General features: G+C 41.7%; 1 protein-coding gene across 3 annotated transcripts in view; it reads left to right on the plus strand.

Moving 5' to 3' along the window:
- AKAP12 (A-kinase anchoring protein 12) overlaps positions 1 to 13817 on the plus strand; it is a 130759-nt gene extending 116942 nt beyond the window's left edge. For 2 of the 3 annotated variants that reach the window (XM_067542410.1, XM_067542412.1), the window contains 2 exons: positions 1369 to 7486; positions 10263 to 13817. In XM_067542410.1, coding sequence (XP_067398511.1) covers positions 1369 to 7478 — 6110 coding nt within the window. In that variant the 3' untranslated portion in view covers positions 7479 to 7486; positions 10263 to 13817. The remainder of the gene's footprint in view (positions 1 to 1368; positions 7487 to 10262) is intronic. The other variant, XM_067542411.1, reaches the window with a different exon arrangement.
- The last annotated feature ends 8807 nt before the right edge of the window (positions 13818 to 22624 follow it).

Consider the following 22624-nt stretch of genomic DNA (forward strand, 5'->3'; position numbering starts at 1 on the left):
TTGCCTTTTCATGCATAATCACCAGCCTTAAGGATTCTGCAAGCCAAACTACACTCTTCTGCAACCTCACTAGTTTTATAAGCTGTTGCACTGGTTTGTAGATAAGGGCAGAATTGGCCATTTCAGAACTGGTGAGGGATGGAAAAGGAAAGAACCCAGTTTGATTTTAAGATCTCAGGGTTTGCAGGATTGGTGCTTATGATCATATTTGTTCTTGAAATTGCGGAGAAGTGTGGAACTACACAGTGTCATTTAAAAAAAAAAAAAAACCTTACATACATAAAGGGTGCAGAGATGTCTGGCTAGTGCCTGAAGCAGAGGACTGGTGGTCAGCATATTTGAGTTATGTTATTGGCTGTGCCATGGACTCTATCATGTTTTATTGTTCTATTCTGTTGGTGCCAGGAACAGCTGTTACCCACACAAAACCTAAGGATTGAACTTGTTTTACAGTCCTGAAATTCACTTGCCCAGAAAGAATGAGAGTGCGCCTAGAACAGTGGTTCCTAATCCTTTTGGCTCGAGGGCCACAGATATCATTTTTACAACCCTGAAGGGCCACTTGTCTCTGCCAGCAGCCTCCCCTCTCCCCCCACTGCAGTCAAACAGAAGGATTTCTCTTCCATGCCCCTGGCTGTAGCAGGGAAACTGGCACACGTCCAGCCTGGGTCCCTAGGCAGTGGCTCCCTTCTGCAGCCAAGGGGATGGGAGATCAGTGCTGCCCTCCCTCTGGCTTCAGTAGGGATCCAAGCAGAGCACTTTGCTCTCTTCTGAAGCTGGGGGAGGGGAGCACTCATCTCCCCTCCCTCTGGCTCCAGCAGGGACCCCAGGGCCTAGGGACGCAGGCGGAGCCTTTTGCTGTGCTCCCTGCTACAGCCGGGGGAGGGGAGCACTGATCTTCCATCTCCTTGGCTGCAGCAAGGAGCCTGCACTGGTCTTGTAACCCCGTGGCAATGGGCTCTGCCTGGGTCCTTAGGTAGCAGCTCCCTTCTGCAGCCAGCAGGAGGGGAGCAACAGGCCACTTTGAAAGACCCTGCAGGCCATGGGTAGGGAACCACTGGCCTAGAATGTTCTGAATGAGCCTTCTGTCAAGCAACAAAGCCAATCCAGATGAGATTTTCTTCACTTCTTACAAATGAGGGGGACCCTAAGATTATAATAAGAACTGCTGATAAAGCTTTAATTAGCAAACCTAGGAAGTGCCACCATGATAGTGGAATATGTATTTTACACAGAAATGTAAATACATGTCTGTATTAAAAGTTGAAGTATGTATTATCTGTTGAGCCATTTTAATATATAATTTAGGAGTGAATTAAGATTATGGTAAATCTAATTTGTTTCTATCTGATTTTTACCTTTTTACAGTTGGACAAAGAGAACCTGTGAATGTGATTGTAAAAGAAGAACTAGCTGAAAATATGGAGGCCGTGCCACCAGAATCAACTGATAAGGATGTTGTGGAAGATGGACAGAAAGACATTCAAGATGCTAATGAACAGTTGCCATCAGAAGAAGAAAAAGTAGAAGATTTAGAACAACCCAGTGAATCTCACTCTAATGATGTTGGATTTAAAAAGGTTTTTAAATTTGTTGGATTCAAGTTTACTGTTAAAAAAGATAAGACGGAAAAGTCTGAACCTGTTCAGCTACTCACTGTAAAAAAAGAGGAGGCAGACGTGTCAGCAAATGGAGCTGGAGATCATAAAGAAGGCAAGCTGGAAACGGTGGAGGAAGCAACACAAAGTGACGTGACCCACCCTGCAGAAAAGATTGAAGAAGAAATGAAGAGTGAGGAAAGCAAAGATGACTCTCCTCCTGAGGAGGTAGCAGAAAGCCCAAGTGAGGAAGCTGAAGGAGACAAAGAGGCAGAAGGAAAAAAAGAACCGAGCAAGTCACCAGAGTCTCCAACAAATGCGTTAGTTAATGACACTGCATCACCACTAAGAAAATTCTTTACTCAGGGTTGGGCTGGGTTTAGGAAAAAGACAAGTTTCAGGAAGCCTAAAGAGGATGAGCAGCAGACTGCTGAGAAAGGAAAACAGGAGCAAGAAAAAGATACGGCAGAGATCTCAGTAGAAGCAAGTGAGAAGGAAAAAACTGAGAAAGAAGAGCAAGAAAGGGAAGTGGCAGAGATTCCAGTAGAAGCAAGTGAGAAAGAGAAAACTGAGAAAGAAGAGCAAGAGCAAGAAAGGGAAGTGGCAGAGATCCCAGTAGAAGCAAGTTTGAAGGAAGAAGTTGTTGTTCCTTCTGAAGGGCCACTTCCACAAAAGACCACTGAAGGTGTAAACAAGGAATCTGAAGTAGCCTCCGAAGAAAAAATAGACCTATCCCCTGAAGAAAAATCAAAACCAGTAAAAGAATGTAAAATATCCCTAGAAGAAAAAACTGAAATATACTTTGAAGAGAAATCTGAACTAGCAGCTCCAGTGACCATGGAAAAATCTAAAGAAGAATCTGAATCTGCTCCAATGGCAAGAGAAAAAACTGAGAAATCTGAACCAATAGCTCCACTGGCAACTGAAATATTTGATGAAAAGTTAGAGACAGAAGTAGAAGTTCATGTTAGCACTAGAGAGGAGAAAGAGGTTAAAACAAATGAGAGAGAACAAATGCCCTCTTCAGCTTCTGAACAATCAGTTGAAGGAGATGCTGAGCTACAAAGAATTCAACTTACTGATGAACAACTAAAGGCTAAAGAAACAGTATGCATAGTAGTGGATGACTACATCAAGCAGATAGAATCAAGCCATGAAGATCCAGCTGCATATAAATCTCCAGAAGATATCACAAGTGAGGTCCAACTGTTGTCATCACAAGAGAGAGCCAAAGTGCAAGGCAGCCCCTTAAAGAAACTTTTTACAGGTACTGGTTTAAAGAAGCTTTCTGGAAAGAAACATAAAGGAAAGAGAGAAGAAACTAAGCCAGGGGAACAAGCAGAACAAATTCAACATTTAGCTGATTCTCCAGAAAGTCCAGAAGAACAAAAGGCAGAAAGCTCTGCCTCTTCACCTGAAGAATCAACAGAGCATCCTTCTGTGGAAAAAGTCCTAGATGCAACACAGGTAACTGAAACTGAAGAAGGAGCGATTTCAGATGTAGAGAGGAAAAGAGAGAGTGTTACTCCTTGGGCATCATTTAAAAAGATGGTGACTCCCAAGAAACGTATCAGAAGGCCTTCTGAAAGTGACAAAGAAGAAGAAATTGATAAGGCAAAGAGTGCTACCTTGTCTTCTACTGAAAGTGCAGTCTCTGAAAATCAGGAAGAAACTAAAGAAAATGGTGAGGAGCAGAAGTTAGAAAAAAGCACAGAAGAGCCAAAACGAAAGGTTGATTCTTCTGTGTCATGGGAAGCCTTAATTTGTGTAGGCTCCTCTAAGAAAAGAGCTAGGAAATCATCCTCTTCTGATGAGGAAGTAGGACAGAGGCTTGCTCAAGAAGGCCAGAAAATAGATGAAGCTGGACAAAGTAAAGAAACTGCACCAGAAATGATCCTAACTAGTTCTCAAGAAAGTGATCAAGGACAAGGAAATTCTTCACCAGAACAAGCTGGAAGTCCATCTGAAGGAGAGGGTGTTTCAACCTGGGAATCATTTAAAAGGTTAGTCACTCCAAGAAGAAAATCCAAAACCAAAATGGAAGAGAGAACTGAAGAGTCTGTGTTAGTTTCAAGCATAGAACATTCTACTTCAGATGGTGAACCTGGAAAAGAAGAAACGTGGGTTTCATTTAAAAAATTAATACCTGGTCGTCGGAAGAAAAAGTCAGATGGGAAGCCAGAACAAGCTTGTGTTGAGGAAGCTGGAGAAGAGATGACAGAAACCAATGAAGACGACTCTGATGTTCCAGCTGTTGTTCCTTTATCTGAGTATGAAGCAGCTGAACAAGAGAAAATTGAAGCCCAAAAAGCAACAAAAGCTGAGGCAATAAGGGAAGATGCTTTAGATGAAAAGAGAGCTGAAAAATTAGAAGATACCTTAATTATTGAACAATCCAATGAAGGACTGGTTCATGCAGTTACTGTGACTGTGGTGGAGGGGGAGAGAGCAGTTACCAGTATTGAAGAAAGGTCACCATCTTGGATATCTGCTACTGTAACAGAGTCCGTTGAACAAGAAAAAGATGATGAAGATAAACAAACTGAGCAGATATTCGAAACTGAAGTTGTTGTAGAAGAAACAGTGGTGGTTACTAAAACTTTGCCAGAGTTGAGAAAGGACATTAGTGATGATACTATAGTAAGTGAGCTGGAGTTAACCTCAGAAGCATTGACAGCTCTGGAAGAGGCAACAGAAGTTTCCTGTGTTGAAGAAGAAACAGAGGTTTCCCTTGCAGAGGAGACAACTGAGATGGTTTCTGCAGTGTCACAGTTAACTGAATCCCCAGATACTACAGAAGAAGTTACACCTGTGCAGGAGACAGAAGGGACTGAGCAAAATTTAGAAGAATTAAATAAACAAACACAGGAAAGTCCTGAAGTTGCAGAAAGAGTGAGGCTATCAGATGAAGTACAGATGATTAGTGAAAGAACTGTGACAGAAGTCATAATTCAGTCAGTGCAGAAAATTGGATCGGAAATGAAAGATGAAGCTAATGAAGTTAAAGTAATATGTCAAGAAACGGTGTTCGTTGAACAGCCTTTAAATAAAGAAGAGGCTGACATTCAACACATGGAAAGTGCAGGAAGTGTTCAAGGCAGAAATGAAGCTGACGAAAGTGCTCTCCGGGAAGTGTCAGAGGTAGGTGAAAAGTGTGGTGTGATGAAGGAACATACAGAAGAAACTAAAAGTCTAGATATATCAGCAGATGAAAGTCAATGGAAAGAAGCTGAACAAGCCTTTGTAGAAGGACATGAAAAAACATCTGAAGTAGAAAGGATTGGAGAGAAATGTAAATTGAAAGAGGAGGAATTTTACAGTAGTGTCACAATAACTACCACGGCAGATCCTGAAGTGACAGCTGAGTATGTTACAGTAGTAAAACAACAAGACATGTCAGCTGAAGAGGCCAAACTGAATTTAATAGAAAGAACTCCAGGGGAAATCCCAGCTGAAGGTGCTCCAGAGGTGGATGATTCTGTAAGTGAAATACATGAAGCAAAGCTTGAGTTATCCCAGGAATTTAAGCAACCAGTGGACATTGTGCCTACCTTAGAATCAAAATGCATCAAAGTAACTGTAACAGAAGCTGAAGCCCCTTTGCAGAGTGACGTAACTGAGGCCCCTGTACAGAGGGAGGTAGAAGATGCAACTGCAGCTGAGCCCCCCATACGGAGTGAGGGGACTGACATCCAAGTGCAGAATGAAGTGGAATATACCACGGAGGCCTTAGAACCACGATGTACAGAAGCACTTGTAGATGAGGCCCCTGTGCAGAGTGAGGTAACTGAAGCTCCTGTGAAGAAAGAGGTGGAAAATGCTGTGCTTACCTTAGACTCAAAATGCACCGAAGCAGTTGCAACTGAGGCTCCAGTACAGAGTGATGTGACTGAGGCCTCTGTGCAAAGGGAGGTGCAAGAAGCTATGCTTACCTTGGAATCAAAAAGCACGGAGGTTACTGTACAGCATGAGGTGACTCAGGCCACCCTGCGGAGTGAGGCGGAAGGAATTGCATCTGAGGCTCCAATGCAGAGTGATGTGACTGAGGCCTCTGTGCAGAGTGGGGTGGAAGATGCTGTGAATACCCTAGAAAAAAAAAGCACAGAAGCAATTGCAACTAAAGCCCCTATGCAAAGTGAAGTGCAAGGTGCCGTGCTTATTTTGGAATCAAAATTCACAGAAACAATTGCTACTGAGGCCACTGTGCAGCGTGAGGTAACTGAGGAGCCCACAGTGCAGAGTGAGATGGAAGATTCCATGCTTTCCTTAGAACCAGAATGTACAGAAATAACTGCAGCAGGGGCCACCATGAAGGGTATGGCAACTGAAGTGCCTGTGAAGAGAGAGGTAGAACATGCTGTGCTTCCCTTAGAATCAGAACGCACTGAAGCACTTGCAGCTGAGGCCCCCATGCAGACTGGTGTACAAGATGTCCCACTTAACTTAGAATCAGAATACATGGGGGAAGTTGTAAATGGGCCTCCTCTGCAGAGCGACACATATCCTAAAGAACTGTCTGTGCATGGAAAGGGAGATGAAGAAGAGCCTAGAGAAACAAAACAAACACTTCTATTGACCACAACAAGTTCAAATGACAATCAGAGAGAGGAAACCAAATTTGAGCTAATGATGGAAGTGGAAAAAGATTTGTTTGAATCTGGAAAATTGGAACTTGCAAGTGGTGATCAACTTTATTCAACACAAGAGATTTTAACTGTGCAGCTGGAAGATACTGGCTTACCCATTCCTAGTATTGAAAGCTCTGAGGCTCAAAAAGCATCTTTGCCTGTAACAGCTGCAGCAATTGAAGAGCAAATCATTGCAGAAACTGTAACACTTATGGAAACCTCAGCTGAAACTTTAGAGCCTTTAGCAGCAGTGCCTGAAAACCTGACTTCTGAACTAGTCCCAGATATTAGCATTGCTCATTCAGGGTTTGGGGCTGCAGGCGGTAGGAGTGAAGAAATTGCAATAGTGTCAGTATCAGAGATGACCGCTGCAGCAGTGGATGGAATGACTGAGGCAGCAACAAGTTGCACAGCACGTGATTTGGTCCAAAAAGATGATGCGGATGATGCAACCCATGGAAAGAAGCAACAGAAGTTGGAATGTGGTGAAGAAGCTGGGGAAAGAATAGTTTCTCAAGATAAAAAAAGCCCATCTCTAACCCACATAGAATTCAAAAAAGATATTGCTCAGTCTGTCACTATAGAATCTCAAAGTACAAAAATTGTATTAAAGATCATTCAGACTGCCGTTGACAAACTTGAGAAAACAGAAGAGCCAGCTGCTGTGTGCCTGGCATCTGAATCACAGCAGCAGACTGAATCAACAGAAAGAAGCCAAAAAGCTGTAAATATATCTGAAATTCAGGAAGGTGAACGGGCTGATCAGCAGCTCCCTGTAAAAGGTGAAAAGACAATAGTGGGTACAGAACAAGAGTTCCAGCAACCAAGTACAGTCCAACATATTGGTTTAACCCAATCTGCAGAAAAACAAGCTACCTTAGAACAAACAGAAAATGTGCCATTAATTTCTGATATATCAAAAGACGGAGAAATTCAGGATTCAGGAGAGAGTGTAGCTGTTCCTGAATGTGTTTCAAGTGAAAATTTAGGGGCTCAAAGATCAGCAGCAAATGTGAGTGTTTCAGAAGACGTTTCCAAAGAGATTGGAACAGACCAACCAAAGCTAAAGGAAAAAGAAGCTGTGGGAACCCAAGAGAAATGTATGGTTCAGCAAACACACAAAGAAAGGAAGAAAGATGAACGTAGCCAATCAGTGGAAGACGTGAAGATACATAGACCGGAAGATGTAAATAATCAAGAATATACATCTTGTGGGAGTCCACAATTAAAGTCAGAACTCACCAAATCTTGAGGCTTAACGTAAGTAGCATTTTCATTACCTAATTTTGACAGTATTATTTAGGCTTTTTTCTTTTTGTGATTGTTACAGATTTGATACTGCGTCGTGCCTTTTGCATGCATCAAAGACCTCCTCAGGATTGCAAGCCATGGCCAAAATTTTCAAACTCTTTTACCAGCTTGATACCTAGACCCATATTGGTTGAAACTGTAGTAAAGAACAGAATTTTCAGACGCATCGTTGAACATGATTTGTTGGGAAAGAGTCAACATGGCTTTTGTAAAGGGAAATGATGCCTCACTAAACTATTATAATTCTTTGAGGGGTTAACGAAAGCAGACAAGGATGATCCAGTTGGATGGTGTACTTGCACTTTAAGAAGCCTTTGATAAGGTCCCTCACCAAAGGCTTTTAAGCAGAGTAAGCAGTCATAGGGTAAGAGGGAAGGTCCTCTCATGGATCAGTAACTGGTTAAAAGACAGAAAACAAAGGGTAGGAATAAATGTCAGTTTTCAGAATGGAGAGAGGTAAATAGTGGTGTCCCCCAGAGATCTCTACTGGAACCAGTGCTGTTCAACAGATTCATAAATTATCTTGGAAAAATAGGCAAACCAGTGAGGTGGCAAAATTTGTAGGAGATACACAATTACTTAACTATCTTAAGTCCAAAGCAGACTGTAAAGAGTTACAAACACAGTAAGGAAATACAGTCACCTCATACATAAAATGCAGCCAGTGTTAGCTGCTGGATATTTATGAGCAACATCACAATAACAAACCAGTTCAGCCATTTAAGCTGTGATGTGGGAGCTAAAAACAATTCACTGATGTTTAAACTCATAAAGCTATTTTGACAGTATCTTTGGTCTTGTCTACACTACAAAGACCCTGTCTACACTTACCTCCAGGATTCGGTGGCAGTCGACGGGAGTTACACAAGCTACACAAAAAAATTGCGTAACTCCTGTCGACTTCTCTGCTCCACTTCTGTGCGCCGTCTTCACTACACTGCACTGCGCTGACAGGAACTACGTTCCCATCGATGCAGCGCTACACCACTTGTGAAGGTGGTCTTAGTACGTCGATTTCTGGATCGTCTGAGTGGGTCTTCACTGACCGTTCAGTCGATCCAGAGAAATCGATCTGATGGCAGCAACTTTGCTGCCGTCAGTGTAGCCATAGCCAAAGATAGGTTGACCTCTGTTAGGCCAATTTACAGCCTCCTAATTATTGCGGTAGCTGATGTCCACACTGCCCTCCTTGAGTCGGTGGTATACATCCTCACCAGGAGCGCTTTCAGTGACCTAAGAGAGGCAGTGGGGGGGAGCTTCTACATCCTATCTCCTGCTACCTATTACCCTTCTCCTCTGGATTTTCTTAGGTGCTTACTTTCTGTGAGTCTTAATACAGGCTTGGGTCTGCCGTCCCCCCCTCCCTGCACTTACATGGCATGCCGTGCCTGCCTCTCCAACTGCGGCTCCACAGCTCGGCACCGGCTTGGATGGGGCTGCCTTTACCCCCCCACAAACCCCGACGGCTTGGGGGTAGGGGGCTCTGGGCCGGCCTTTCACAATGTGCCTGGAGGGATGTGCTGAGAAGCGTATCTCAGAGCATCCTGTGCCCTCTGCCCCCCACCTATCTTGAAGGGCCAGTCTGGCATTCCACCCCCGCTCCGCCCCCACCTGCTGCTGCAGCCCTGCAGTCCAGCACTGGCTTGGACGGGGGCGGCCTCACCCCCCGGTCTGGGGTAGAAGGGTGCCGGGTCAGCCCTTCACAATGGGCAGGGGGCACAGGAGGCTGAGGGGCAGCTGCTCCCACTTCCACTCCTTGCTTTTCCCCTGTGCGTGTCGTGAAGGGCCTGCCTGGAATCCCCACCCTCCCCCTCCAAGCCAGGGAGTGAGGCCACCCCATCTGAGCACTCCAGGCCAGCCCTTCATGAGGGGTGGGGTGTGCAGGAGGCTCTGTGCTCCTCAGAGCCCCCTGCAGACCAGCGTCCGGGGGCCTAGCCCCCCCTTTCAGCACACCATTGATGTGTATATAATGAGGGTATGTTAGTGGGTGGGCTGACCAGAGCATGGAGCTCAAGAATGGCTGTGAAGATGATGGTATGAATGTTAGTGGGGAGCAGGGAGTGTTCCCTGGAGAAAATGGGGCAACTGAGCAAGGGGTGAAGAAGGTCATGTGGAGGCAGCAGAATGGGGAGCACGTGACCCATCTTGCAGTACCCTATGAGATGTCACACTATTCCTACATCTCCCCTTCAAGTCTAAGAAGGCTCTTAGGGCCCTAATTCCATCATGCTACTGCAAGCCTTTAAAATGCTTTCAAAAGACAATCCTGGAAGCTTAAATTCATAACTGCTTGACACTGAAAATCATGGACTGAACAGAGACTGCATTTGCTTTTTACAACAATCTGTAACCCACTAACCCCCTCTCTTTGTCCTATGACTGCAGAGGTATTAAAGAGCCACTTTACGTTGGTGTAACGGTTTCCAAAATAATGATTTAGGGGGTGAAGATTTTCTCAAATGTTTTGAATTTTCAAGATAATTTTGTTTAAGTGGAGGTAATGGTCACAGGCCACCCTCACCTTTACAGCCAGTTGTGTTTAGCATAGCTTTTTCTTTTTAAACTGGAGGATGTTAACTGAATTGATGACATCTCTCTTCAACATCACTCCTGAAAAACTGCCTCACCTCACTTAAGGAAATTCTGAGACGAAGAGTAGAAATTACTTGAGAGAATGATTTGTGATTAGTCAGGCTTTGTTAATATTTTTGTTCTTTTATTTCAGCAGTTCTCTTAATGTGTGTATTACATTTGGAGAGACCAGAATGTGAAGAAGGCAAGAGCAGAAAGTGGAATCTGCTGATTGCTCTGTAGACCGATGTTTCTGAATTGTGAGAACAGACCATCAATATCTGACATCATTCCTTGAGAGCCGCTGACAATCCTGAGGCAATATCAGGAGCTATAGTCATCACCCTCTACTCTTGGATGTTAACACTTCCTCTTTTCAAGACTTCTTTATTTTTGTTTGATAAAATGATGAAAAAAGTGATGTCTTTGATTTAAATGAATTCCCTAGCCTATTGGCAATGCCTAGTTTCAATTGTTCCAGATTTCCTCCTTCTAACATGCTTCCAAAACTGGAGTGTAATTCTTTGTGTATTTATCTGTATATCTTAAACCCCCAGTTCTGATTTTAGTGTATATTTTTTCCATCTTACATTACAAAGGCAAAATGATACACATTTGCATCACACAATATGAGACTTAGTGCATGTGACCATGGTGAAGCACTGTGAATGAGCTACAGCTGGCCACAAATTACCTTCTTGAAATTTAGGCAGATTTTCCACTTAGTGGAAGGGTATAAGAACTGATATTTAAGGCATTATGCTAGTTGTTCCTTCTTCCATAAAAGAACATTCATGGTCAAAAGGTACAATTCCTATTGGGAAACCTACTGAAGTAAATTATTAGGCAGAAGTTAATTTTGCATCACCTCTTCTATACGGAGTGCATTATAATTGTATTGAAAACATTTAAAGTTTACTTTATTGCAATTTGATTTTTCTGACAGCACCTGGTGGAAGGTGAAAGTCCTTAAGAATTACATATTTATCCATTTCATGTTGTTCAGCAATCTTGAAATGGCAATTTCAATAAATTATTATGCTTAAACCTGAGACAAAATATTGAACTGTTTCAGTGTTATGAAGAAAAGGATTAACTGTTTTTGTTTTTTACATTCTAATTTACCCTGTCTCCTGGACCACACAAATCCATGAAATGAGATAAATTCTCTTTAAAAAATGTTTTGATAGATACTGGATTATGTCCACTCTATATTTGTGCCCACTTCTTTTCAGAACAGTGTTTTCATTATGCTCATGTACATTTGGTAGATCGTTGATTTCTTAAAATGATTTAAATAAAGTCTTTGCTTATACTTAGCTCTGTTGGTTTTAATTAAGACTTGGCAAACCTGGAACAAAATATTTCTCAATTTTGTCAGGTGTAAAGTTACAAGTATAGATCAGTGCATTCATAAAACTGGACAAGCTTGAATATTAAATAACTGAACAATAATTAAATGTTTAAAGCATTCTGTACACAATCTAGGCACCAAACAAGCATGGTGGGTTCTCAGTGTATTTAGATCTGGTTTCTAAAATAAATGTTCCACATTGCACTTTGTGAACTTCACACCATTCGGGTTGAGTAAGATGTTGACCAATAACTTCATTGTCCTACCTGTATAGTAATTTATTTTAAAACGAACTGTTTCCTTCTAATGTACCAAATGTTCTTGTCATGGCAAGTGCCTCCCTCTCTCTGGGACTGCACAGTGTGCAAACAAAGAAATGACTCATTACACTGGTCTGATTGCACCATCTGGTGGTAGATTTCTGCAACTTGCAGCTTGTTACTCAGAAAAAATGTTAGCCAATTCAAGTGACCTTTGGCAAGTAAAAATGGGTTTCTTCTAAAATGTGTATAAAACAGCCTCTTGCACAGCATCTGCTAACCAAATGTGTCTTGAGCCGAAAAGTGACACGATCCTTTTGCTGTAATTGTGAAATGAGAATTCCAGATATCGGATTGTCAAATATGTCAAATATAGTGGGAATATGCTCAAACTATCTCATCAAAAAGTATTGGAGCAGGAAGATATTGGTCATCAGGAGTTAGTAACACAGACTAATAAAAGTAATTTCTGCAGTAATATCCAGTTATGTGAAGTGTTTACAGCTATCTTTTGAACATTTGAGAGCACATGAGAAAATTGAGGGTGCCAGGTGGTTTGTATTTTTGTTAAAAAAAATTAATTTTACAATTCTTCATTTTACCATCTCTCCACTCACCCCCTTGTTACTCTCTGTGTAACAGCAGTCAAAGTGCTTTGCCCAGGAGCTCTGTTAAAAATATACTTCATTTATCTGCTAAAATTTCTCTGAAAGTCTATCTTTTTTCCCCCCTCCTCTTTTAACTGTAGTTGACTGTCATTTTAATCCTAAAATTGGAAGACTCTATAGTCTGAGTTAAGAGCAGGCCTCTAGAAACTTATACTACAGGCAGATGACACTGCAGTAAAAAATTTAACCTGTGACACCTTTAATTTAAACCTAAAGAACAACTGGGTGCTCAGAACCTTTGAATCCCTTCTTTCAGCTCACTCATATTTTTAACAATGGTTTAATCACACATATGAGACTAGAGGCGCCATATAAATGTTTCTCCAAATCACTTTGACATTGTATTTAAGGGAATTAGGATCTTCACTCTGCTATGAGAACTTTGATTTTTACCCGCCATAATGCACATTTTGTGTGTGTGTGTGTGTGTGTGTGTGTGAGAGAGAGAGAGAGAGAGAGAGAGAGCGAGCGAGCGAGACATTCAGAGGAGAGGTTGGTATAATTAACAGATGGGACTCTGGGGATGCCCAGAAAAAAAGTCAATATTCTCCTACAAAGAACATGGCAGAAAGGGCCTTAGTCTTATTTTTGGCCCAATTATAAATTATGCCAATCTGCGTTGTCACCAGTGCAATTTACTAGAGTTAAGGCTATAAAGATTTTTCTTAGCTCACAAATATATATATATATAAACTTAAAGTTGAGAAATGTGATATCAAACAATCCAGTCTGTCTTCCCTTAGTGGCCACTTTTCCCCTTAACTTTGGACAAGAATTACAAAAGTAATTCTGACAACGGCTGTTGGTTCCCAGAGGTTATGCTGCTTGCGTTAATTGTACTCTTTATAACACCGTGCAGATTTGTACAAATTATATACCTATGTACATTAAGCCATATTGCAATAACTGCAGCAGGCAAAACAAAATAACAATAGCATGACCTGTGTAATCCTGAGTCTAACATTTGTAGTTCCAAAGCTGTTAATATGTAAAGTTATTTCTTGTCTAAATCTCATTTAAACAAAGCTAGCTTTTATCAAAGTGTAAATTGTCTGTTGGTAGAGATTGAGAAGCAAGTGCTTCAATCTTGCTTGTTTTTTATATTAATCCTGGGCCTATCTAAGCAATGCAACAAATGTAAACTGTATAACCAATGTTTCTTCTTGTAACAGACATCTATAAAATATTGCACCTTTAAGACCTTCCTAATGGTGCAAGGAACATATCTCTACATACAGATACTACTTTGTTCCAGTGTATTGCTTTGGCCTCTGAAATACTCAGGCTGCAATCTGTAGTTTGTGCTTAAACTCCAAGCTTGCAGCTTCCTCTAATCCAATGTACTGGGTTAAAAATATTTTGATTTTTCTATTTTCTGTTTTTAAGGTAGATTTTCACTGACTAAATAAAGTACAGCCACAAGTTCATTCTAATGTGTGTATGTGTTTTGTGGTTTAACCTTACTTCTTGCAAATGGTTTCTCTGTTTATTGATAAATCTCCAGAGAAGAATGAGTTTTGCTTGACAGCTGACAATGTTGATTAACATCTTCTCATTCGGCTTTAGAGCTGAATAAACAAAGAAAAATTAATTACATGATTACATTGAACCTGCAATGGCTGTGTAGTTATGTACTAATGGGTATAAGTAATAAGCTATTTCAGAGGACTTAAAGAACAGTTTCCAGATTGAATTCAAATTCAGTGGTTGTATTCAGTAATCAGGAAAGATTGTGGAATGAATTGTCACCTTCCTTGTAGACCTACTGAAGGCAGGCAAAAATAAGGCAGCAATGTGACTAAAATTATAACATAATACTGACCTTGAATTGCCACCACAAATATGCAAAACTGTGATCAGAATTTTCAAGACATTTTCAACAGCAAGGAGTAACTCAGCTTCTCATAAGAACAGCCATACTGGATCAGACCAATCATCCATCTAGCCCATTAGCCCATCTTCTGACAGTGGCCAACGCCAGGTGCTTCAGAGTTTATGAAAGAATAGAACAGGTAATCTCTCCCTTGAGATTATGCAAATAAATAAAAATTACATGGAAGGGATGTAAATCCAAACATATAAAAATTGGGGCTATCAAATTACAGCAGAAAACACGTTGAGAAAAAATAATTTTGACTAATGTCCTTCCAGACATCCTAGCAGCACTGTTTTCAAAAGGAAATTATAGTTGTGTCTGTAGGACGCTACATCTCATTGGTCTCCCTTTTTACATGACAGCAAGGTTTGCATCCTCCCAGTAAGTCTTATTTATGTTTACGTGAGTTTGTAGTCTCTCCCTCTCAGTTTAGTTTTGAAACATAGAGTAAATAAAAATAGTACTGTGTTTTGATAGAAAAGCATGCAGGCACCCTGATGGACGTGATCTAAGTACATAGAGACATGTAAGGAAGAAGGTGGAAACTGGAAAAGAATATGCTGAGAAAAACAGTATTAGGATTTAGAGGTGGAAGGAGCAGGAAGGGCCAAAATACTTCAGCTTTTTTAAAAACAAAATAACTATGGTGCAGTTGGTTCTTGTGTTTTTCTTTCTTTCAAATTGCAAACATTTAATTGAAAAAAAAAATCAGTGCTGGCCAGGATGTGGTTATGGAGTTAATAAACTCCTCTGCCTTTGGCCTCACAATGCTGTCTATACATGTCCTTATATGATCCTCATCAGAGCTGTAGGCCAGGAAACTCTTATTACCTTATCACTAGGAAGCATCCTAATAATTAAACTCAATTTCCCAGTGAATGAGAGTCCGAGTCCTTGCATTAATTCCAGTGTTCCCAGTTTCTAGCATAAGAAGAGGCAGTGAACAAACACGATGTTACATTAGTAAGCTGGTGCGGTTTGGTGCTGGTGAGGGACTTTGTTGGAGCTACACCTCTTAACACCAGTTGAGAATTTGGTCCAATGATGTCTTTACAGTTAATGCTTACTTTGTGCCTTAATTGATGTAAAACATCAATTCCTACAGCCCACATGAACAAATGTATAGAATAGACATTGAACAAGGCAAGATAAATCTGAACTAAGCAAACCTTTATAGGCGAAGCTGGATTTAAATATAACCTGAACATAAGGAAAGTCCTGCTCCAGTGGCTCTGAAGGATTCTTTGGCAACAGAACGACCCTGGTGACACCACTCAGGGTGGGCGCAGGACTGTGGAGTAATAGAACTGGGCTGGAATTCAACAGTACAAAGCACAAGCTCATGCACTTAGGGTCTAATAAGAATTTCTGCTACGAGCAGCGGGGCTTGTCAGTTGGAAGCAATGGAGGAGAAGCGTGACCTTAGTCCGTTGGGCAATCACAGAATGGTAAGTCACCAGTGGAATGCAGCTGCGAAAAGGCAAAACGAGCTATCAGGCAAGGCATTTCCTGGAGAGGTTGAAATGTATAATGCCACCACTGTACAAAGCACTGGTGTAAGACCTCATGTGGAATACGATGTATAATTCTGGTCACCCATTTTTAGGAAAAGATGCATTGCAATGGGAACAGGTGCAGAGAAGAGCTACTAGGATGATCAAGGGAACGGAGGGCCTGTCTTAGGAAACAAAGAGCTTGGCTTGGTTAGGTAGCAAAACGAAGGCTGAGAGATGATATGATTGCTCTCTATAAATACATCAGAATGGTAAACAATAGGTAGGGTGAAGAGCCATTAACCTAAAGACCACTACTGACACAAGAATAAATGGGTATAAAACTGGCTATGCCTGGAAACAAGCAGAAGATTTCTAACCATTAGCAGAGTGACAGTCTAGAACAGCCTCCAAATAAGAGTTTTGGGGCCCAAGAGAACAGGACAAATTTAAGAGTGAGCTTATATGCCAGGGTTGCTTCTGCTGGAGGGGGTGTAGAACTCAGCAGTAGTGGAGCGCACTTCCAGTTTACGCCTTACGTTCCTAAAAGCTCATGCTTCAGGGCTTCAGCTGGAGCGGTAGGGGGTCAGGAAGAGATTTTTGCTCCCCAATGTAGCCTGGGTTTATTTATTGTTTCTTTCCTCTGACGCATCAGGGATGGCTATAGCTGTAGATGGGACACTGGACGAGGTGGAGCAGGGCTCTGAGGTGGCACCAAACAGTCTCTCTCTCAGGTGTATACCTACCGGGTTCTTGTTCACATGCTAATGGGCTAACTGGGTGAGGGTTGGGAAGGAAAAATCCCAGATCAGATTGACAGGCCGAAGTGGATGATAGGAAGGGGTGTGAGCAACTTTTAACTATAGGCTGCACGACCTATATTTTCATATCTATAGGAGCTTTCAACTGAGGCCCTCAAAGCCCCGGCTGATATTGGCAAACAGGCTCTTGCGGGTGGTATTGTTTGTGTGCTCTGGAACTGATTCTCCACCCCCTTGCACCTGCACTTTGCAGAGTTATTCGCCCCTGTGCAAAGTGAATATAAAACATCAGATCTGTATGATTGTATGTGTGACACTTGCTGGATTGGGGGGGGGCCTTTATTATATTGTTTAACATCAGCACATCAGAATCATAATAATTCATGTGATCTATGCCATGTCAGGTACCGTTAGAAAGGCTATAATGTGCTAAGTAAGATGTTTATGTGTAATAGAAGGTATGGATGGATATCTGTATTTTATCTATATTTCATATTGAACTGTGTTTCTGGGTGACACCCCAGACAGGATGGCTGCAGCACTAGCCTGCTTAATGGCCCATTAAGGAAATTCACAGGTACAATGGGCCCAGGGGGAAAAGCCAGGGATATACCTGATGAGTCACCACTTACTCATGTGACTCTGAACTCCATCTTATTCCTGTAAATTTCCACAAGCAGTATGGTAAAGGCCAAAGGACATAAAAGGCACCTGCACCACATCCAGTTGGTTTTCAGTCTCCAGCCTACCTCTGGATCAACTCCTCTACAACTGAATTGAAGCTGTGAAACAAAGGACTGAGACCCATCCAGGTACTGGATGTATACCAGAGGGACTATACAAGCCTGCAAACTCCACAATTCTATTAGAAACCTGATATATATGGACTTTCAAATCATTTGTGTGTGTCTGGTTGCTTTAATCCTTTAACATTTCTCTTATAGTTTGTTTCTTTCTTTTTATAATAAACCTTTCTTTTTATTTACTAAAGGATTGGCTGGCAGTGTAGTATTTTGGGTAGGATCTAAACTTATATTGATCTGGTACTGTGGTTGACCCTTTAGGGTCAGGAGGAACCTTTCTGGTAAAGACCATAGGGTTTTAAATAACTGATCTCTTTACTGGACTTACTGGGTGATTGGGAGCCAGAGACTGAAATGCAGTAATGCTGTGTATATTTTTGTTTTGGCTTCTTAAGAACCAGTGTGGGGAATCAGAAGCACTGTTTGTGGCTGGTTGGGAAGTCTGACTTCAGTGTCACTCTCCAGTGCTGGGAGAATCTGCTCTCCTTTTGCAGCCTGCCCTGACCTCCGCATTTTCAGGTGGCTACCCTAAGCACCGACGGGTCACAGTGGCATAGTCAGGGCAGGATCCACAGAACCAGAACATTTGGGTTTTGGATCAAAACCTCATGCTATTCCAAATTTTAAAATTTGATACTGAGAGTGTTAAAGGTTAAAGTTAGTCAGGATGAGTGAGTCACAATCTGATAAAGCAATCAAGCTACAATCCTTGAGAAATAGCCAACGTCTTCAGCATGAGAGAAATGGCAGATCTGCAATTGCAGGAAAAGCAAAGGATGGATGAACTGGAGGAGAGGAATTGTCAAAGGCTGATGGAAAAAGCCAGAATCCAATGCCAGATCCTGGAAAAGAAAAAAGGTCTGACCTCATCTAGAAGTCCAGCTTCTCTTAACAGCAATTGGGAAAGAATCTTTCCAGTTTATAACAATTTTGATAATATTATGGCAGATATGTGTAACCAGGTTAATGTCACCCAGTCCCAGAGACAGTATAAATGTAAATCTTTTGGATTACCTGTAATCAACAGGGAAATTTGTGAAGGGTGGGTGCATGACTATAAGCAGTTGTCTGTATTTAGCCAGGTGTACTGTGACAAGGAAGAGAGTGTCTCTAGCCTTGGGATTGTGGAACATAGCAGCTTGTCTGTTGGGAGTGGCACTTTGCCTGTTAAGGAAGCCATCCCACTCTCCCAGTGTTTGTCTGTGAACAGCCATGAGAGCTCGGGCAAGGGGGAGGAAAGTTCAAAGTATTTGTCTGGTAAGACTAGCAGTTTATCTGCTGGGGGAGAGTTGGTCTCCAGTGTATTGTCTGTGGAGCAGGCAGAAAGTACCTCTCAGTTTATGCTGATTGAGAATTTGTCAGCTGTACCAGAGGTGGTTCTGGATTCACCTAAAACCCAGGAAGGAAATGTTCCTAAGCCTGTCTGTTGGGGGAAATAAATGGAGGAAGCTACCCCAATCTCCAAAAGTTTGTCTGGGAACAGCCATGTGGGCTAGGACAAAGGGGAGGAAATTTTCAAATTGTTTGAATGTTAAAAATAGCAGTTTATCTGCTGAGGGAGAGCTTGTCTCCAATCTTCTGTCTAAAGAGCAGACAGATTGTGCCTCTCAGCTTATGCTGACTGAGGATGTGCCAGTTGTCTCAGAGTTGGTTCTGAACTTAACTGAAACCCAAAACGAGACTGTTAGGGCTCCGGAAAATGTTCCTTTAGAGCAACCTCTACCTGAAGAGGGAAAGGACAACATTTCTGTGGAAAATGGATTGTTGCCTAAAATTGCTCCTGAAGGAATAAAACCTCCTAGTAGCTTTTGCAAACAGTTTGCCGAAGCTGAAGGGTGTGAAACTGAATTGATTAAGTTAGCTCAGGATGAATCCCTGACTGTAGCAAGAAGCAACAGTTTATATGTTGAGATACTTGGGTCAGTTTCTAACTGCCAGAGCTTTTCACATGTGGATGGATTTGCTGATTTTGTTTTAGAAAGAGCTGGGGTGGATACCTTGGAACAGAGTCAAGCCTTGAAATGGGTAACAGTTAAAAATTTGAAAACTAGTGAACTAGCTAGTGTGTGTGGTAGTGCAAGTTACCTGCCTGACAAGGGGAAGAAAGATCTACCCATAGCTGGCAGCACGGAGGACACACCTGGCAAGATCACATAAGAGGAGCATAGATTATGCACCAAGAATCCACTGTTGAACTAACTGAACCCTTACAAATGTTTGTAAAAAAATTGAATAACATTGTTACCTCTATAGTGAACCTTACAAAGAAAAAGCCTGTTTTAACTAAACATGATTTTGCTGATAATATTAAGGCCAATGTTAAGTCTTGTAATTAATTTGTTGCTAATGCCAAAAACTGTAAAAATGTACCATGTGCCTGATATTTTGTAAAACCCTTGTAACGTGTTAGAAACCGTATTAAAAGCAAAAATGAAAAGTTCCTGTGATGCAGTCAGTGTTTAAGGACACCCCTTTCTGCATCAATTTTGTACAATATGAAATACAGATAAAATACAGATATCCATACTTTCCATTACTCCCATAACACATGAACATAAACATTAACATCTTACTTAGCACATTATAGCCTTTCTAACGGTACCCAACATGGCATATCTCACATGAATTATTATGATTCTGATGTATTGATGTTAAAAAATATAATAAGTGCCCCCCCCCCCCCCAATCCAGCCAGCATATCTCATCCACTTTTCACCAGGTTAAAGCTGTGGAGAATAGTCACCCCTCTCCCCCAAAGTCTGAAAGGGCTCTCTTACCTGAGTCAGGTTTTTAGAATTGACTACTTTTCAGTCCAGGAGAGCAAGAGGCTCATGATCTGCAGGACAAGCTACATGTCTTTTGTTTTGCAATTGTTTTTTGTTTTTGTTTTAATCTCTGTACTTAAAGTTCTTAATGGCAACAGGCACTGTAGAAATTAGCAAAATAACAGCTCTGAACCATTTTATTTGCGGTGGTTCAAGTATGCAGAAAGTGACAAACAGATTACACAGGATAAAATGTTTGAATTCCCTTCTCCATCAGCATAGTATTTAGCCTTTAAGGGGATCTTCGGTTCTTGGTGGCAGGCAAAATCTATGGACACATGCATTGCCCTTCTAGAGAGAAGCACTAGGGTTTGCAGACGTTCCACCATTACATCTGAGAAGCCCATCGACTGCCTCTGCTCCAGGGTCTGGGGGAAGACACCTATAAATAACTAGAAAGACAGGAGCTGGAAAAAGATTTGCTCGCCTAGATGGAACCCTCAAGGAATTAAGTAGACACCAGCTAAGGGGTAGCTGCAGAATGAAGCCATTAGATTGAAAGCAAAAGACATTTGACTAGTTCACTTACTGAAACAGCCTTGGTTTCTGATCATGCAAAGACTCTAGGCTATGTCTGCCTGTACAGTGCTGCAGTGGTGCAACTGTACTGATACAGCTGCACCACTGCAGCGCGTCTGGTAAAGAAGCTCTATGCCGTTGGGAGAGAGCTCTCGTCCATCAGCATAAACCACACCAGCAAGGGCAAAGCTATATCAGAGGGAGAAGCTCTCCCAACAGCATAGCGCTGTGCACACTAGCGCTTATGTCGGTGTAGCTTATGTCGCCTGGGGTGGAATATTCTCACCCTTGAGTGACAGCAGTTTTGCCAGCTTAGGCGGTACTGTAGACATAGCCTTACACATGTGCTTACCTTTATGCATGTGAGCAGTCCCATGGAATTCAACAGACCAACTCACACATGGAAATTTCAGCACACGCATAAATCCTTTAAGGGTCAGGGCCTTATTTTTTAAATAACTGAAATATGGCTATATAAATAGCGAGCATTCAGCAATGAATGATTCTGTTTATTTGTTTCCCTGAAGTTAAAATAAATAAATCCCAGCAAACAAATATACAAATATTGTTTGTATCAGGATTTTAATTTTATTCTCTTTTACCCAAGGCCACTAATCCGTTTCCAGGAGCAGAGTCAATGGCCAAGATTCCACTCCGTTAAGCCTAGAAAAATCAGCCCATCTCTTTGTTTGTACAGTACTAGCACATTGGGCCCCTGCTCCATGACTGGTGCTACTGCAGTTCAAATAATAAATTATCATTAATATTCCTGATGTTGGCTCCACCTACTTCTTCCAAGATCACCCAGAGAGCAGCTGGGGAGTCCATTTTTGGGTATCCACAGTGGCCTAAATTATTAAATTATGACCCAAACTGTGCACTAGGCTCTGAACCACTGCCCTATCAAATAAAGAGGCTTGGGGAAAACCAGAGAATTCAGTGAGTATCTAATAGGATCAGCATAAGAAATAGCCAGAATCTCCCTTCTACTACCTGAGACCCAGTTTAGGGAAGTCATGCAGACAGATATCAAATGGTTAATTAGGATTCCGCCCATAATTTCAAAAGGGGTAAAAGAATTGCATGAGAAATTGGAGTGACAATCTGACAACCCAATGAGGGTAGACTAGAATTCTGTAAAGCTTTATGCAGGTCACCCTTGCTGTCTTTTACTCATCCCTCAGTAAAGGATGAGAAGAAACCAACTACAGCTAGAAAAATAATTTAAGTGCTGAGAGTTAAGTAGAGCCTTAACTCAGAGCCAGAGAGAAGGAATCAAGTATAGTGCAAGCCGTGGCTAGGGTAAAGAATAGAAATTATTTAACCATATAAAAAAATCCCAAGGGAAAGTGAACAGCGATTAAGGAACTATCAGGGAAGAGAGAACAGCTTCTGAATCTGCAGATGTTATTGCTTGGGTGAGTGAGTTTACAGTTGAACAAATTTAGGAATCCTCTACCAACCACAGAGCTGACCAGCTGGAAGAGATTCAGCAAGCAGAGACTTTCAACATCCAAAAGGAATTACTACCAGGTGCAAAGCAAAGTATGTGAGTAACTAAAATTTCCCTTTGAATTGACCTGGGCAGGATTTACGTAGTTTCCTATGCTCTTTTATTCTTGCATTTTGACAACTAACATGTTACAGAATGTGGGTTTTGTCTTTTACCTACAAGGCTTCGCTGTGCAAGTTTTAGTCAGCTGAGTAATCCTGGCTCATGCCAGTAGCCCCACTGAGTCGGATAAGACTACTCCCCTTGTGAAGATTTGCATGGTCAGGCCTATAGTTAGTTCATGCTTAATGGTGACAGGTGAAATAACAGTAGTTGGTGGGGGGAAATAATTCACCATGTGTCTATGGAAGCTTTGTTGTAAGGATTTTCATCTTCTGTTACAATAGGGTCCCCAAAATGTTGCCAAAAATGCAGCAGCATAAACAATTTTTGTCATAAAGGGGG

The sequence above is a fragment of the Emydura macquarii genome, unplaced genomic scaffold (genome assembly GCF_026122565.2).
Source record: "Emydura macquarii macquarii isolate MOO-44397 ecotype Brisbane River unplaced genomic scaffold, CSIRO-AGI_Emac_v2 contig_705, whole genome shotgun sequence".
In the NCBI taxonomy this organism is placed as follows: Eukaryota; Metazoa; Chordata; order Testudines; family Chelidae; genus Emydura; species Emydura macquarii.